This window comes from Hippocampus bargibanti, linkage group LG09 (genome assembly GCF_051943395.1).
Source record: "Hippocampus bargibanti isolate YZ-2025 linkage group LG09, ASM5194339v1, whole genome shotgun sequence".
NCBI classification, from domain to species: Eukaryota; Metazoa; Chordata; class Actinopteri; order Syngnathiformes; family Syngnathidae; genus Hippocampus; species Hippocampus bargibanti.
This window is the reverse complement of record NC_142742.1, coordinates 11,090,844-11,109,213: the sequence shown is the minus strand read 5'-3', so window position 1 is coordinate 11,109,213 and position 18,370 is coordinate 11,090,844. Positions and strand designations below refer to the sequence as shown.

The 18,370-nt window shown below is 40.9% G+C and overlaps 1 protein-coding gene across 1 annotated transcript; it reads left to right on the top strand.

The window, feature by feature from the left end:
- The first annotated feature begins 143 nt into the window (after positions 1-143).
- On the top strand, positions 144-15,178 carry prox2 (prospero homeobox 2). Its single transcript, XM_089004643.1, has 5 exons — positions 144-163; positions 1,236-2,795; positions 5,683-5,790; positions 8,378-8,572; positions 15,001-15,178. The coding sequence occupies exons 2-5, from the start codon at positions 1,269-1,271 to the stop codon at positions 15,166-15,168; spliced, it is 1,998 nt and encodes a 665-aa protein (XP_088860769.1). The 5' UTR covers positions 144-163; positions 1,236-1,268; the 3' UTR covers positions 15,169-15,178.
- The last annotated feature ends 3,192 nt before the right edge of the window (positions 15,179-18,370 follow it).

The window sequence follows — 18,370 nt, the reverse complement described above, 5'->3', positions numbered from 1 at the left end:
GCATTGCATGATGCTTGTTGGCAGGTCCAAGGAGCCAGCGCCGACTGTCAATCAACTTTGCTGAAGAGTGATGCGTTCATGGTCACGCCTCCGAGGGCACTACAATGCATCTGCTCTTGAGCTGCTCGCATCACAGTGCGGGAGGCCACCAGCCCAGCAACAGGTAAGGAGGATTCCAGTGACTTTACGCATTCGTTTATTGTGATGTTCCATTGTTTTTTTTTTTCTCTCAGTTTTTGAAGCTGTGATCACGTGACATCGCTAACTTTTAACATTCTAAAAAAGGTGCGCATTTCCGGTAGGAAAAATAGGTTGAACAGTCCCCCTCCCTATTAAAACATTTATTAAATTGTAACTGGTGAAAGTTTATGTCACTTACAGTTTAATCAATGAGTGTTTTGAAAACAAAACTAGTAAAATAATCAAATCTTATTCATCATTATCTTTTGAACTTTGGAATGTAAAAATGTGTTAATAATTTCTTTCTTTCTACAGTGTCTATCACTGTACCTTTTTAACTGAATTTAGAAACACATCAATTTCAGGGCATTTAATGCCTTTGTTTGTCCAATAACAAATAATATATATAAAACATTAAATATAAAAGAACTGGAATTTTAATAAAAGTGCATGTAAAGTTGCAGATTTTACATAAACATTATCATGTAATGTATAATAACAAATCACAACTACAATTTTAATGTTCTCTCCTCAGTTAAGGTTTTTTAAGAATGCACATATGATGATGAATGCACATGATTAATTTTGTGAAATATACAGTATGCATTTGAAATAAAATGATGATATAAAAACAGAGTATCCATGATAATTCATTTTCTAAATAATTTATATTCAGTCTACAATCTTGTATGTATTTTATCCTTTGTCTTATCGGCACTGCCAAATTAAGGTTTTGCTTCCTCATAGTCTTTCAAAAGTTTTGCTGATTTTGAATGCGTATATATTCTATTTTGCGTGACAAAGCAGTCAAACATTGACTTGTAGCTGAATTAATTTATGGGTGAAAAAAATCATTAATTATTTGTCATGATTGTCAAATCTGTAACAAAAAAAACTTTAGACAACAATCAAAAAGACTCGTCATTAGTCATTTATTTGTGTGAAAAAATATTTCATGACATTTTTGAATAAGTGAGGTTCTTCTTCTGGCAACTTGCGATGCATTTATTATTATTTACTTACTGAATTGCGGTCGGTGTTCCCCATCTTTTCAGATTTCTCCAAAGCACGTATTGACCTAAGCAAACATGAATCTTAGCCATACAGACCAGAGTGTGCACAACACCAGTGAAGGCTGTCTGCAGGATGACAAACACGGCGTCCTGCTGCCCTGCTTACGCAGAAACATCTACGACGAGCCACTTTCCTCATATTCCAACAGCTCAATCATATCTCAACTACTCCGAAAGAGCATGCAGAGCAAAAGAGCACTTGATGGAAGCCATTTCTACATGCTCAGCTCGACTGCCACCGACTCTGGGCAGGAGGACCTCAGCGTGTCGTCAAAAGACAGCACGGCAGACGCATCTTCCCCCAATTGCCACATTTCTACAAGGTGTGGCACAGAGGGAGAGCTGCTCACGCCCGACCACCTTCAAGCTAAGCGAGCTCGAGTGGAGAACATCATCCGGGTAATGGCAGGCTCTCCCAACAACAGGGCACATGGGGAAAGTGACCGCCCCGACGTTGATTGCAGGGACCCCCAGGATTCTCGAGAAGCATACCGGGAGAATAAACGCAAGCAACGGCTACCTCAACATCAAGAGCACAGCATTGGAGGGCAGGCGTATCGAAATGCTCCAGGGGCTCGCGATGAGATGAACACCAAGAACGACGACGAATGTCACAAACTGAAGGAGCAGCTCCACAGCATGCAAAAGCTTATGTGTCAGCTGCAGGAAAAAATCCTTCAAGTCTATAAGCAGGATGGCGCTGACCTCAATGACAAGCCAGCTGGAACTACTGATTGTCACACCCCGGTGGTGAACAGCTACACTGGTCCTGAAGATGGTTTGGAAAGGAAGAGTTTGCTGAATCCAGAGTGTGACAATAGAATAAAAGCAGTTGGTCATCTGGATCACCATCTAGAGAGTCAGGACCTTCGAGAAATATTGAAGCAGGAGCTGTCCAGAGCTTTGAATGACTGCGTGGACCGGGTGTTGACCAATGTGTCCTCATCCGGACTCGATGTGCCCTCTCAACAACGAACGTGCCCGTCTCCAGAGGTAAAGATCAGCTTTAGTTCTGGCAGAAAGAACCAAGAAGAAGGTTCAATGGAGGAGCACCTTCAATCTGAAGACAGTCCAACCAAACCTCACTCTTTAGAATATTATGATATCTCAGAGGTACACCAGGACCAGACAGAAGCGCTCTCACTGGTAGTTCGCAAGCCAGTGACAACACCTCTGAGCTCAGTCACCCCCATAGTGAAACGGCCCTATCCTGTGCATCAGACGCCGTTCCATTTCAACTACAGCGCTCCTCTGCATGACAGTCAGATCCTGGAGCACCTACTTAAGTATGGGCCACATTCTAACTTTGGAGCTCTCCACTGCATACCCCATTCAATGGACGGGACCACTCCAGACTCAGTCGACCTCCCTTGGGATGCCATCGCCTTGAGATCCAAAGTGACATCTGGTCATCTCAGCCACCACTCTCGGCCATCTGCCCTGGGGACTGTGACCGTCGACACTCTCTGCCTCCCTCACGTCAAACTGGAGTGTGGCGAGATGCAAAATATGGCTGAGCGAAACCACTACATGTCCCTCAACATATCCTTTTGCCAAAGTAGCTATTGAAGCAGAAGCTCTGCTTTTCACTTTTTTTTACTTGTGAAATGCAGGCGGACAGGTAGAAGAAGTAGTTAAAGAAAACGCCAAAGTAGTGTAAAGTGTTTAGACAAATCTATCTCACTCTACCTGAATCCATTGTGCCACAGTTGAATTTTGCATGTGGGTAACTGCCTCTCTTAACTGAATACTATGTTTTTATCCATCCATTTACCCAAACAGCACCAAACCCCACCATCCATCCAAACCCACCCATCCATCCATCCGCCCATCCACTCACCTCAACCCACTCACCCATCCATCTATTCCAACCCCACCCAGCCAATATCCATCCATCCATCCATCCATCCATCCATCCATCCATCCATCCATCCATCCATCCATCCATCTATCAAATATTGCACATATTGCAAAAAAAAGAACATGTCACCCAATCTTCTCAATCCTTATAAATAATTGTTCAAAACAGAACATGATCAGTTATAGACCAGTCCGCGACCTACTGGTCGATAGCAACCGATGATCGGCGATCGTCGTATTGGGCATGCCTGGTTGAGAATATTAGTTGTTATTCAGAAAGTAAAAAAGATAGGTTATACGGTGCTCGCTTGTTCATCTTGCTGGCACGTTGCGTACTTCTCACCAAAGTGAAGTTATGACAAAATATGTTGGTGTGCAAAAAAAACAACAACAACATTGGGTGTTCTATTTTTCTTGAAATTTATCGTTCTCAATGCCAACCTTTCTCAACGTGGGTGACAGGATATTTTGAATCGGTGTGGTAGAGGATGGAAGACATTTGACATGTTTGACAACTGTGATTTAAAAACAAACGAAAAAAACAAGCACAAAAAACAAACCCCTAAGGATAATGACACACAAAAAAAGAAAAAAGGGGCCATACTAAAATTATACTTTAACATCAAGATGAGTGCCACAATCATCCTGTGGACTGCAAATGGACTCCCGGGCTTGGAGTTTCAGACCCGCAATGTTTTTTTTGTACCCAGAGTAAGTCAATTCATTCAATGAATTGATTTAAGTTACTCAGGGATTGTCCAATCCTATTTTCATATTCATGAATGAAATGCAATAATAATAATACATTTCATTTATAAGCGCCTTTCAAAACTCCCAAGGACACTTTACAGTCACAGGATATTTTTTCTGCGGTTGAGCAGCGGCAGCCACACGCACCAGCGTTCACTCAACCAATGCCCCACACACATCTGTAGATTTCAGAATGCGTCTGTCTGTGGCTTGTTTAAAACCACCAAAATTGTTACTCGTTAGATCTGGTCCTCGGTAGTATAAAATCTACTTGACATGTTTGCCTAATTCTTGTGTGACCCATATTTTACTCCTTCCTAATCCACCACTTACAATTTATCCTGGAATAGTATTGATGCTTGACAGATGTTGGGCGCGACAAGAAGGCAACATCGATCACTATGAGCTGATTAGGGCTAATAAAAATAATAAGGAAAATACTATGGATAATATCATTGTACTGCCCATCTATCAGTATTGGCATAAGTGTTATAAAATATCTTAAAAAATATATCTGTTGAAAAAAAAAGAGTCAGGTTATCATGTCAATGCTAGTCTATAGTAAATCCGTTGTTATATTGACACAATGTTTGGTCGCGTGTTATGATTTTCTACAACCCTCGCTATAATTGAGCTTTGACTCACTGGTCAGTTTTTGAATGGGTAGCAGGAGTAACTTCAAGGAGAATTTATTTCTTTGATCCCTTTCCCCCTCCCATCGAAAATTACCGCATCTTCTTTAATCTGAGCAGAGTAATGACTTCAAGTCCGCAAAAAGACAAATAAAAAGGAATACAAGGCTTTGATAAGAATTGCCTGGAACAAAAGCCCGATTTTTCAAAGGCCTCAGAAAGCACCGTGTTCTGTTTGAGGAAGCATCATTTTTATTTTTTTCATTTTTTTCAGACTTGAAAAGGTGCAGGATCTATTTCTCTCTCATCAGAGTGATAGAGGGTGCATAAAAAAGGTCACATCTGAGTGCTGGTGGAAACCACAAGTACCTTCCAACCATAACACTTGAGCTCTTGTCTTGAGTATGTGTCAATGTGTACCTTTGTCAGAAAGCACACCATTTTACAAGACGGTGGCGGCTTTGACAGTGAAAAGGAAGTCAGCGTGAGACAAGACGCTCCATTCACTTGGACCATGCGAGTCTGATTCAGTTTGGATTACATTTAAGATACCTCACATATTTATTTGGGCTTTCGAGTGCAAATGGTCCTGCTTCCCTTTGAACAAGAGACATTAATCTTTCATCCCTACTCCCTGTTTCAAAGGTAGGCTTTCCTAATTAATGTATCATGTTGTGGCCTGATGAAGACATTTTGCGACCTGAGGCATGTTGGTGGACTGCAGAGGAAATGCTCCATAACGTCTTCTTTGCCACGCGGGAGGAAAAAAAAAAACCCCAGCATTCATTAAGTTGTTGTGACAGGCCATCTAAAAACTGTTTTAATCTAAAACTTAAATAAGAAAAAAACATCCAGAAGTCAAATTAAATCCCCCTGAACATTTTTTTCTTGAGGGAGGGAGAAAAAGGGCATTGCGACATATGCTATATTTAAATTAGCTCCTCTTTGGTTTTAACAGCCAGCCATGAAGTGCTTTGCTCGCTAATTAAAAATCCCTAATCTAATTCGTAATTCTGTTTTGCCAATAAGCACATGTTAGGGTCATTATTGACTGGAGCTAGTCTTCAGCGAAATTAAATTTAACCGAGGGTTGATGCAACACAATACTCTGCTCCACTATCACCTTGCGCCGCACCGCTCTGCCTGTTCCTATTTGTCCATGCCTCTGCCTTAACGTGATGATGAACATCCAGGAGGGTCTCACCCCGAGTCACTTGAAGAAGGCCAAACTGATGTTCTTCTACACTCGCTACCCCAGCTCCAATGTCCTGAAGACATTCTTTCCTGATGTCAAGGTAATATGTTGTATCTAACATTTAATCACCTCTAACAATGCTTTCTCCTGTGTTGAAACTCCCGTTATCAACTTGTCATTGTGTGTTTGGGACAGAAAAGAGCAGCAGCGTGTCGGAGGAGAGAGACAAAAACACACAGGGTTTAAATAACAAAGCCCCTGAGCCGCTCGTGTGTCCTGGGGGCAAAGGGAGATACAGAGCCATTCTCTTGTTTAAAAAAAGCTACTCCAGTCAGCAAACGGGGTGACAAAGGACTCTGTAGGGAAGGCATTGCTATTGAGTGTCAACAGAGTTGGTATTAGAGACTTGCTGGCCCTAAACACAACATCCCGTTGGCCTCGCTTGAGTGTCTTTAACTGTTCTTAGTGGCCGGCATCCGTTGTTTTTGTCTTTGCATCGCTTCTTTTCACATCATGCATAGCACAGTACAATTTGTCCCAAACGCTTCTTCCGTCGCTGTTCAGCATCCCTCATCCTCCCTCAATCTAGGCCCCAGTTTCCCAATCTATGTTGACCTCCGGGTCATGGGGGAGGATGCTGTGGCGGCGGCCTGCGAACGTCTCCTCCTTGCTGACAATCCGGCGGTGGGAAGTGGCACCGAACAAAAGAGCGCTTAATCCCAGTGTCTGATTCCATCCTATCAGCCCGAGTCAGCGAGAGGGAAGCTTCCTTCTGCCCTTCCCGAGTGGCATTCACACCCATCACAGCAGCGGCAAGAAACGTCTTTGATGCCTGCCCAGCCCTTAGGCCTTTTTTCCCCTCTCTTTCACTCATCTTTCTGGGTGACGAGATAGAACAACACGGCTAATGTCAAGACTGCGATTAGAAATACAAAAGGATGGCAGCTGTTTTCTTTTACTCTGGACATTGATGGGAAAAGATCAACGCAATTTGTGTCTCGTGTAAATAGGCTGACAGACTTATTAGCTGGAATTTTGCCCCACAGGTACTGAACGCAAATTGGCGCAGTCGGTTATTACAAAAGCCTTCCATAACACACATGTGCCACAGAGTCCATTTAATTGATTTGATTTCAAAGCGTAGAGCTTTATAATTTTAATTGAAGTGAGGTTTTAGGTAACAATTTATCCTAAAAAGTACAGTATTTTCTGCACTATAAGGCACCCCTAAAAAATAAACAATCATGAGCCGTATGTATGGAAAATGTTTTAAAATACAGTGAGACCTCAACTTACGAACTTCATTGGTTCCCAGACAGAGTGTGTAAGGCAAAAAGTGTGTATCTCAAAAAAAATTCCCATAGGAAACCATTAAAATGGGAATAATCCGTTCCCGGGTTTCCATAAAATATACTTTTCAACTAAATAAGCCTTAAAACTACACACAACATACCTAATTCTATGTATAATAAATGTGCTATTGTATTGTAATGAAAGAAATACACTGCATTGTATCATAAAGTCACTTTATTTACATTTGTGATGGTCATTTATGGCTTGATGGAATGGCGTTGGAGGTCGAAGGTCAAAGGGAATTGCTGTTTGGAAAGAGAGGCGCATTACATGACGGCTGTAATTAAAGAAATAAACTGTGCTGTAAAATAAAATTTTATTTACCTTTTTGATGGTCGTTGATGGCTTATGGAAGGAGAGTCACCTTCCATAAGGACTGTTGGTAACTTAACCTCTGGTGCTGTTCGGTCGTGTGCTTCCGTCGAAGATCACTCCGCCAGCCGTGGTGGGTGTGTATTATGAAAATAATGCTTTAATTTTCATAAATTTGACGTTTGTAAGACAAAAAGTTTGTAAGTTGAGGTGTTTGTAAGTTGAGGTTTCACTGTATGTCATTCATTGAAGGTGCCCCTTATAAGCACCGCATTATATACCTTATGTATAGAAAAGGGTTTTAAATAATAATAATAATAATAATAATAATAATAATAATAATAATAATAATAATAATAATAATAATAATAATACATTTCAATTATAAGCGCCTTTCAAAACTCTCAAGGTCTTTACAGTCACAGACGTTTTTCTGTGGGTGAGCAGTGGCAGCCACACGCGCCAGCGTTCACTCACCCGAAAGTAACTCAAAAATATAGAAAGCTACCTAGCTAGCTAATAGAATGCTAGATAGCTAGCTAACTATATGTCTAATATGTTTCCTGAGTCAAATAGCTAGCTAGATCGCTTGCTAGCTAGATAGCTAATATGTTTCCTGACTTGACTTGAAGATTGCATCGGTAAGTTAACTTTACCAATATATAGATACTGTATGTCATTTGTTGAAGGTGTTCTTTATATTATATATATATATATATATATATATATATATATATATATATATATATATATATATATATATATATATATATATATATATATATATATATATATATATATATATATATATATATATATATATATATATATATATATATATATATTCAAGGGAGTCCGAAAAAATATCGATATAACCGGGACTATCGATATATCCGACCCTGTTTGCATGTAATTTTCTCCGTGCGTGCATAGAAATAGTATCGATATAACCGGGACTATCGATATATCCGATATCGATATAACGAGACTTTACTGTATATATCTATTGTGTCTGTCTCCAGTTCAATCGCTGTATCACTTCTCAGCTGATCAAGTGGTTCAGTAACTTCAGGGAGTTCTATTACATCCAAATGGAGAAGTTTGCCCGCCAAGCCATCGTCGACGGTATCAGTGAAGTCAAAGACATCGCCGTCGGCAGAGACTCCGAGCTATTCCGTGCACTCAACATGCACTACAACAAGGCCAATGACTTCCATGTGAGTCCTGCTTGTTCTTCAAGAAGTATTTTTTAAATATTCAATGCTGTATTGTTACCTCAGCCTGGGAGTTAGTTTCATCATCATGCATTTTAAAGTATCTAAAACATATAGTTTCTTCAATCTGGAAGAAATAATTGCTGATAAATTGATGATTTCAATCTGATTTGTTGGACCAGTGAAATACAGTATTCAAGACACATTTCAGGCAGCAGCCATCGAGGACCAGAGCTGCTTTTGATGTGCAAGATTATTCATGCAAAATTCATTGTTGCCGACATAGTACTACACCCTGGTCGAAAAAAGAGAAGGAAAAAAAATACAAATGTTTGGCAAAAACACAGCAATTGTCTACTCATGCCCTGCGATAAGCTGCCGACCAGGGTGTACCTCTTAAATTTCTAAATTCACTTAGAATTAACTTTGACAAGCTACATATCAATGAGGACTAGAAGTGGATGGATTCCACCATTAAAGAAAAATTACATACAGTATTAATTTAGATGAACTGGAGACTTTCCCTAATGGGTGTACTTTGTAATTTTCAAGTCGTTCTAGCAAATCATTGTCTCCTGAAAAATGATGAGTTTGAATTTAAATTTGATGTTTACGCCACCCTTCTTTGTGAGAATGTCTTCTGATGGTGTCATGAGTGAACACTTAAAAGATTGCAACTCAAAATGTTAATCATAAAGGAGTTACAGATAGAGAGTGAGAGTGAGGCCGTTCTCTCAAAAAGAAAATGGCAGCCGACTTTTTTTGTCCTCTATTCCCCACCCCCAGTCTTTGGTTAAAGCCACGTGATTGGTCAAGAACGCAGCATTCGGGGGGGGGGGGGGGGTGTTAAATATTAAAGAGACAGGCAGACGACAGAGAGAGAAAATGGATAGAAAACAGTGAAATTTGGACTTGTTTCAACTTTGATAGTTCAAAAGCAGAGTGTAGACTGCAAGGTTAAAATATATCATCAATCAGGTTCCACAAATAACCCACTCAAGCCATCTGTACACTTGATGCAAAAAGCTATCCACCCAGCTAAACAGAACACAATTGATGAGGAATTCGGTCAAATTATCACAGAGAAAGTACCGACAAGGTTCCTCATCAAGTGTTTAATGCTGATGAAACCGGCCACTCCATTCCATCAAGCCATCTACGACCATCAGAAAGGTAAATAAAACGACTTTATTATATAGTACAGTTTATTTCTTCTATTATAATACCATAGCACATTTATTATACATAAAATAAGGTATATTTTGTGTAGTTTTAAGGCTTAGAAAATTAGAAAGTCGACAATTATGTTTTATGAGGACCTGGGAACAGATTATTCTCATTTTACTGGTTTCCTATGGGAAATTAATTTTTGGGATACACACTTTTCACCTTACACACTCTGTCTGGGAACCAATTAAATTCGTAAGCCAAGGTATCACTGTATCTGCAAACAAATCCATTTCTTCTCCCCTTTCAGCCATTGTGGGTTGACAAATCCGCCATTAAATCAACACACGATATATTTGCTTATGCAGCTCGCTACCGATACAGTGTGCTAGATCTGGCCATTATTCGCGTGTCACGAGCGGCTTGCGATCAGGGCAGTTTTCGCAAACTATGATTGGCTAGTGAGTAGCCAATCATAGTTTGAAAAACCTCTAACGTTTCTCACACACTGCCTACAAGAAGGCGTCTGTACCCCTTTTGGGTAGCCAACTCGAAGTCTGATTGGTTAGAGTAACAGTTTGATCAACACATTTCATGCGACAGGGCCTGCAGAACTGGTTGTGAAGGCGGATTTCTGACCCCGGTCACAAATGATGGCTGGAATGTGATTGGTTAAATGCTTAAATATGAAAACACACATCTGGAAGGAGCATGACATGGGGAAAGTAATGAAAGGAAGCTGAAAGACAATTTGGAATTATTTAATAAGAATTCATGGACAAAATATAATTCACATCAATCCGTGATTAAGATATTTTTAGGCCAGCAGAGAAGGCTTTGAAGGCCTTGATGGTCCGCCACTGGACTTTCGTAAGCATCATGGCAGTTGACATACTTGATTTGCTTTCGCGGGCCTGATTTGGCCCCCGAGCCTTGACTTTGACACCTGTGCTATAAAGGAATACATCGAGAAAATGAAGGGGGAGCCACTTGACTGGAGGAAGAACAGCCACATCAGCATTTTTGTGCTTACCTGGCAGAGGCATGCCACAGCTCCCGCACGTGATTCACTGCTCACCTCTGTCATCCTACTGACCCGTGTGTCACACTGCACCTGTGGCTTGCCAGTCTTCGTCGCCATTATCCAAACCCCAGAGTGACGCTTTGTCACACTGTGGGAAGAGGAAGCCGCAAAATCCCACTAAAACAACTCCGGATTAGAAGACCCGTACGCCTGAGCGAGACCGAGATTGCTACTGACGCGGAACGCTGAGAAAGACGATGTGGATTGCGAGGCAGAAGGCCACTCAGTGGGAAAGGGATGGGACGGTTTTCTTTACCTTGGCACTAAGACATTCCTTTCCCAGGGATGCTTTGTGTCAGGACATGAGGGCAAAGAAAAATAATTTCTGCTCATAAACTAGTGCTGACCGCCTGACCAGTTGATGAGAAATGTGGCGGTTTTCTCTCACCATCTCTTGTACATGCATATCATGTGTGTGTAAGTGCTGATACCAACTGCGCAATGATTCACAATCGCAACAGCGCAGTTGTATCCGTATTTTATTTGTGTTTCAGTCATAATGACGTGAAAGGAAATTTACAAATATTTAAAAAAAAGCTTGCCTCCAACTTGACTTTCATATACATCAAGACTAATTCGTGCATCATTTGTTGTGAAGAATTGCTGCACCGCATTTCTTATCGTGTGATGATGAAAAAAAGCTGTTCATTTTCATCAGCTAGACCAGGGGTGCTCACACTTTTTCAGCATGGGAAACGACTTTTGAAATGACCAAGTCAAAATGATCTACCATAGATATGTTTATATGTTTATTGAGAATATCTTGATGATTCGTACATTTTATGTCGATGTATAACCGCATATATTGCACAACACAACATCTTCTTCTTTTCCTTTCGGCTTTTCCCCTCAGGGGTCGCCACAGCGAATCAATGTCCTCCATGTATCCCGGTTTTGTGCATCCTCTTCTCTCACAGCAGCTACCTTCATGTCCTCTTTGACCACATCCATAAACCTCCTCTTCGGTCTTCCTCTCGGTCTCCTGCCTGGCAGTTCAAGGCTCAGCATTCTTCTCCACCTTGAATTCCTCAGTCATACCGACAGCACACCTCACAACTGTCTTACAGTCATGATACATGTCTTGTACCGCTCTAACATACTTTTCCGTCACTCCAGACTTCCTCATGCAATGCGACAGCTCTTCTCTGGGCACCCTGTCGTACGCTTTCTCCAGATCTACAAAGACACAATGCAATGACCTTGTCTGTATTTCTCTATCAGCATTCTTAAAGCAAACACTGCATCTGTCGTACTCTTTTTTGGCATGAAGCCATACTGCTGCTCACAAATGTTCACTTCTGCTCTTAGTCTCGCTTCAACTACTCTTTCCTAGAGTTTCATTGTATGGCTCATCAACTTTATTCCTCTGTAGTTAGTACAACTCTGCACATCTCCTTTGTTCTTAAAAATGGGCACGAGTACACTTCGTCTCCATTCTTCAGGCATCTGTTCACCATCTAAGATCTTGTTGAATAACCTAGTCAGGAACACCACCGCCACCTCTCCAAGACACTTCCATACCTCGATTGGTAAATCATCAGGCCCAAGTGCCTTTCCCCCCTTCATCCTCTTCAGCGCCCTCCTCACTTAATCCTTGCTAATGTTTGCTACGTCTTGGTCCACAACAGTCGTCTTCTACTCTTTGTTCCTTCTCATTTTCCTCATTCATCAATTCTTCAAAGTACTCTTTCCATCTTGCCATCACACTACTGGCACCTGTTAATACATTGCCATCTCTATCCTTAATTACCCGAACCTGCTGCGGGTCCTTACCATCTTTGTCTCTCTGTCTCGCCAGCCTGTAAAGATCAGTCTCGCCTTCCTTGCTGTCCAGTCGAGCATATAAGTCATCATAGGCCTCTTGTTTTGCCTTTGCCACCATTACTTTAACCGTGCGCTGCATCTCCTTGTACTGCTGTCTCCTCTCGTCCGTCCTCTCAGTGTCCCACTTTTTCTTTGCTAACCTCTTTCTTTGTATACACTCCTGCACCTCCCCATTCCACCACCAAGTTTCCTTATCTACCTTTCTTCCACTCGATACACCAAGTACTTTCCGACCCGTGTCTCTGATTATGTTCGCTGTAGTTTGCCAGTCATCTGGAAGGACCTCTTGCCCACCCAGTGCTTGTCTTACCTCCTTCCTAATTGTCATGCAACACTCTTCCTTTTTCAACTTCCACCATTTTGTCCTCACTTCAGCCTTTGGTTTCTTCATCTTCCTCACTGCCAGCGTCATCCTACACACCACCAACCTATGCTGTCTGGCTACACTCTCACCAACCACTACTTTGCAGTCACTGATTTCCTTAAGATAGCGCCGTTGACACAAAATGTAGTCTACCTGTGTACTTCTGCCTCCACTTTTATAGGTCACCCTATGTTCCTGTCTCTTCTGAAAGAAAGTATTCACAATAGCCATTTGCATTCTCTTAGCAAAGTCAACCACCATCTGTCCTTCAGCGTTCCTCATCTGGAGTCCAAACCTGCCCATCACCTCCTCATCATCTTTGTTTCCTGCGCCAACATGTCCATTGAAGTCTCCACCAATTACAACCCTCTCACTTCTCGGGATGTTCTGTATGACTTCATCAAAGCCCAACCAAAATTTCTCCTTCTCCGTCAGCTCACATCCTACTTGTGGGGCATACCCACAAACAACATTGAACATCACACCTTCAATTTCTAGCTTCAGACTCATCATTCTATCTGATACTCTTTTTACTTCTAAGACATTCCTAACAAACTCCTCTTTTAAGATAACCCAACTCCATTTCTCTTTTTGTCTTCACCATGATAGAACAACTTAAACCCTGAGCCTAAGCCTCTAGCCTTGCTCCCTTTCCACCTGGTCTCCTGGACACACAGTATGTCTACCTTCCTTCTCTGCATCATGTCAACCAGCTCTCTACCTTTACCTGTCATTGTTCCTACATTCAAAGTTCCTACTCTTAGTTCTATACTCTTGGCGTTCCATCTCTCTCTTTTCCTCCGGGCACACCTCCCTCCTCTCCTTCTTCGACCAACAATAGTCCATTTTCCACTGGCACCCTGAGGGTCAACAGTACCGATGGCGGCCGTTGTTAACCCGGGCCTCGACCGATCCGGTATAGGATTCATAGGTTTGATTCGCATATTTGTTTTGGCAAAATTTTTTTACGTCGGATGCCCTTCCTGACACAACCCTCTTTATTTATCCGGGCTTGGGACCGGCACAATAAGACACTGGCTTGTGCCCCCTTGTGGCTACATTTTTGCACAACACAACATAATGATGTATATATTTTTTCCATTACCTGAGTTCACTCTGCTAACTGTCAGGCGAGACAAACGGACTTTGAAAATGTCATCGTGAAAAAAGTCCCCCTCATATTCCGTATGAAAGTGATACTTTTTTCTTCTTACTTGACCCAGCTCCCCCACTCACCGTGACACTCCATCTTACGTTTAAAAGGAAAAAAAAAAACGAGCAACATTTTTTGAGGTAACTAACGACTAGCTTGTTAGCTTGGTCAGGGTATCGTTTGAGCACGCAAAGTGGACCTAAAAATAAAATGTCATCTGATTGGTGGGCCTGTGTATCAATCAAGTAAAACGATGGCTGATAGGCTGGAGTCCTGTAGTTTTTTTAAACAACTCAACTTTATTTGTTCTGTATAGTGTCAGTGGATGATAATGTCACATCACCTTGCCATGCGATCTACCAATAGTACATTGGTCGATCAACTTATTTAGCACACCCGAGCTGGAATATTGATTCCCAAGGTATCTTGGCACACAAATGTACCGTGATATCCTCAGGGAGGTTGCGAGAAAATTATTAGTTTCATAAACTTCATTAATCTACATTTCATTTCAATTTTAACCTCTGTGTGCCAAGTCTCGGGATTTGGTCGGGAGACTCCCGATTTTGACCACAACACTCACAATAATTTGTATGGTGAAACAAAAGAAAATGTAAAAAACAAAATACAATTTTATACCAATTGAATGTGTAAATAAACAATGGAATAATTTTTGTGTTTTATTTACTTCAAATTTGCACTTATGTAACACACATTATTTTAACACGCACCACAGAGCCGTGAGTATGAAATCACCCAATTTATGATTTCTTAAACTTAACATGTATTGTGTAGCTACACATTTTTCACACAGTAACTCCACATGTTTTCTTTCCCAGGTTCCGGACAAATTCCTCGAGGTTGCTGAAATTACTTTGCATGAGTTTTACAAAGCCATTTCTGTGGCCAAAGACTCGGACCCATCCTGGAAAAAGGCTATCTACAAGGTCATCTGTAAATTGGACAGTGACGTCCCGGACGAGTTCAAGACATCCTCCTATTTGTAGGACAAAGCGGAAAAACATGGTGACAAAAATACTGAAACTGTTTGGTGGGAGGGGCGGGGTGGGGGGGGGGTGTTGTGTCACTTGAGTATTCTGATCATTTCGTTGTCGTACTTTTTACTAGTGAAGTGAAACGTAGCTGTTGGGTGATGTTGAATCACGATGGTCGTTTGTGGATATTCTTGTGGAATCAGACAACATTAATTATTCATTCTTGTTGTGTATTATACAGCTTGTGTTGACTTCTGTAATCTGCCTCAGTATGATTAGACCGTTGTTTAGTTTGTAGTTGTTTTATATTTTGGCATAAATTGAATCCATCTTTTCCATCTCCATTAACTCAGAGTGGGGCTTTGACTCTCTCGTTTAGCAAATATGGGAAAATCGAGTTCACTCTTATTGAAAAATATGTTTAATTCCTACAATTGAAGGACATTTAGGCTTCAAGATTCTTGAAAAATAAGCAGTGACTTGCAGTCAGGGGACGCTGTGCCTCACCTGTCTTCATGGAAATACCAAATGAAAAAAATAAATTAAACAGTTATATTTATTTAGTGATTTGTACTTTAAAGGTCTTTTCCATTTAACTTTACCATTTTTGGATTTTTTTTTCAAAATCACTGACTTTTCACATTCACCGTTCAAATACAGTAAAGTCTCGTTATATCGATATCGGTTATAACGATAGTACCGCTTATTACGATATTATTTTCATTTCCCTTGCACATTTCTAGTCTTTTTATGTATAATTTGTACCGTTTAGTACGATACCCGGTTGTTACGATAATCCGGTTATTACGGTGCTCCTTTTCATCCCCCACCGGCCATTTTTGTTGTTTACATCGATATATCCGTTGCGCCATTGGTCAACTTGGTCACGTGTCTTGTTACGTGAGCAGCTCTCCCGAGCAGACGCCATTTTCAGATGGCAGCTCGTGTGTATCAGACGGCTGCTCGTGTGTCTTCAACAATGGACTGTTTTGGATGCCATCAGAGCAATTTCCAAAGCGTGGAGCACGGTGTCCGAAAACACCATCAAAAACTGTTTCCGTCACTGCAAATTTGAAAACCCAGGGTGCAGTGAGGAAACATCTGCAGCTAACAAAGAGGATGACGACAACATTCCTCTTGCAGTGTTGGCTGAAAAGCTAAAAGTCGCCGACATTGCATCGTATGTCGCAGTCGACAAAGACATTGCGACATTTCCAAGCTCATCAGATGCGGATATCGCAGCGGAGGTCAAAGCCAAATATGCCACAGGAGATTCCCGTGATGATGATGATGCTGATGACGATGAAGAAGAAGCGACTGAATGCACACCTTTTGCAACTTCGACAAAAGCGTTGCAAGGGGTTGCGGACACGCGATCTTTCTTTGAATCCGTAGAAAATGCATCCGGTTTTTTAGAAACGTTAAACAAGATGGAAGTGTTCATATTAAAATATAAAAATGGGAAGCAGAAGAAGATTGATGACTTTTTTAAATAGCTTACATACATACTAATTGCAGTGTTATGTACATGTACTGTTACATGAATGCAAGCGTTTTTTGCAACAATGTTTGTTGTTTTGTCTGCTGAAGCGTCATGATTTTGAAAATGACTGTACATTCCATACTGTGCATTAAAGGGCAACCAACATCACTTTTTGTGTTTCTTGAGTCAGTCAAAAAGCTGTTGTAACGTCACAGCTGCGCGCCGGCATTCTATTCAGCCACTCTCGAACGTCACGTAAGTTATGTAAACGTTGCAGTTTTGGTTTTTCATCCATGTACAGTATTTAATTGTGTTGCATCCAGATATCTTTATTGTTTGCAACAATCACTGTTTTTCATATGATTGTACATGCTGGCGTTCGTGGCTTCGTGTGAATAGAACTTGACAATTTAGCATTGGTTGGTTGCATTTTTGAAAGGAAATAGTCATTAAAAAGTGTAAAGATGTTTTTATTTTATGCACAACTTTATTTTTCACTTCACTACTGTACAAAAAACATGTTAGATACGCAATCCATGAACCCAATGATGAAATTACATGCCATAACAAAGATGCCGCATTTACGCACCCCCCCCCACAGGATCGGATATATCGATAGTCCCGGTTATATCGATATTTTTTCGGATTCCCTTGCGTATCGATATAACCAGACTTTACTGTACTATAAGTAGAGACGAGCGGTGAGGCAGCAGCCAGCTGAACCTCACCATGGATTGTGCAATGACTATGCTAACTGTGCTGGTTTGCTCTGCAGTCAGACCGCATTGCTGTCCCTCTGCATATCACTATTAAAGTGTTCAAACACTTTCAGTATATGAACTAAATTTCTACAGTTTAGCAGGTGTATATAATGTAGAGTCACTGTACATTATAAACACTGTACTACAGTGTTTATTTTATTTTATTTTTATCAAAACTGTGCATAGGTGAGGCACACAGTTCTCCTGCCTCATGACAGGGGGCGCTGGTGATTACAGAGATTCTTCTTGCGCCTCCTTGGCTGCAGAATAACAGAATTAGTGAGAGCAAGCTACAGTAAACAGTTAGCAAGTTAAGTGCAACCATCCAGTCATTTTTTTTGTGTTGCTTGGCCTTATTTTCAGAATGCAGGATTACATATCTAAATTGAAAGAAATAGAGAGACTTTTAAAACTGAAGAAAGATAAGGAAGGCTTCTACAAAGAAGGTATCGATGCCTTTCTTCAGAAGGAGCGGCACATGGACTTCATTTATGAGTAAAGGTAACACGATAATAATGTTTTTTAATTCATTTTTTATATGCTACAGTTTATATAAAGAATGCTGACATGACATTTTAAACAAAACACATTAACTGTTGCCAATCAAATGGTGAATAAGTTACTCTGCAGAGTTCATGTTTGTAAATCTGACTATGATGACGTCAGTACCTCACCAGCCATGAACCTCACCGCACGCCACTGAAAATAAGCCTTTACTGTTCTGCGACATATTCATTGAACATAATTACAAATAATAGATTCGTAAGATTGAGTAACAGAGTTGCGATCAACGTTACAGTGAGTAAGTTTCCAAGTCTGGGACAAACGGTGTAGAAGCTAGCTGTTCAGTTAGCTGCTAGGACATTTAATTTACATTTTCTCATCAGGAAGTTTATGTAAATAATTAAATAAAATAAATAATTGTCTTCTTCTGATCATATGCACAACAGGGTGGCATGAGCTCGAGTGA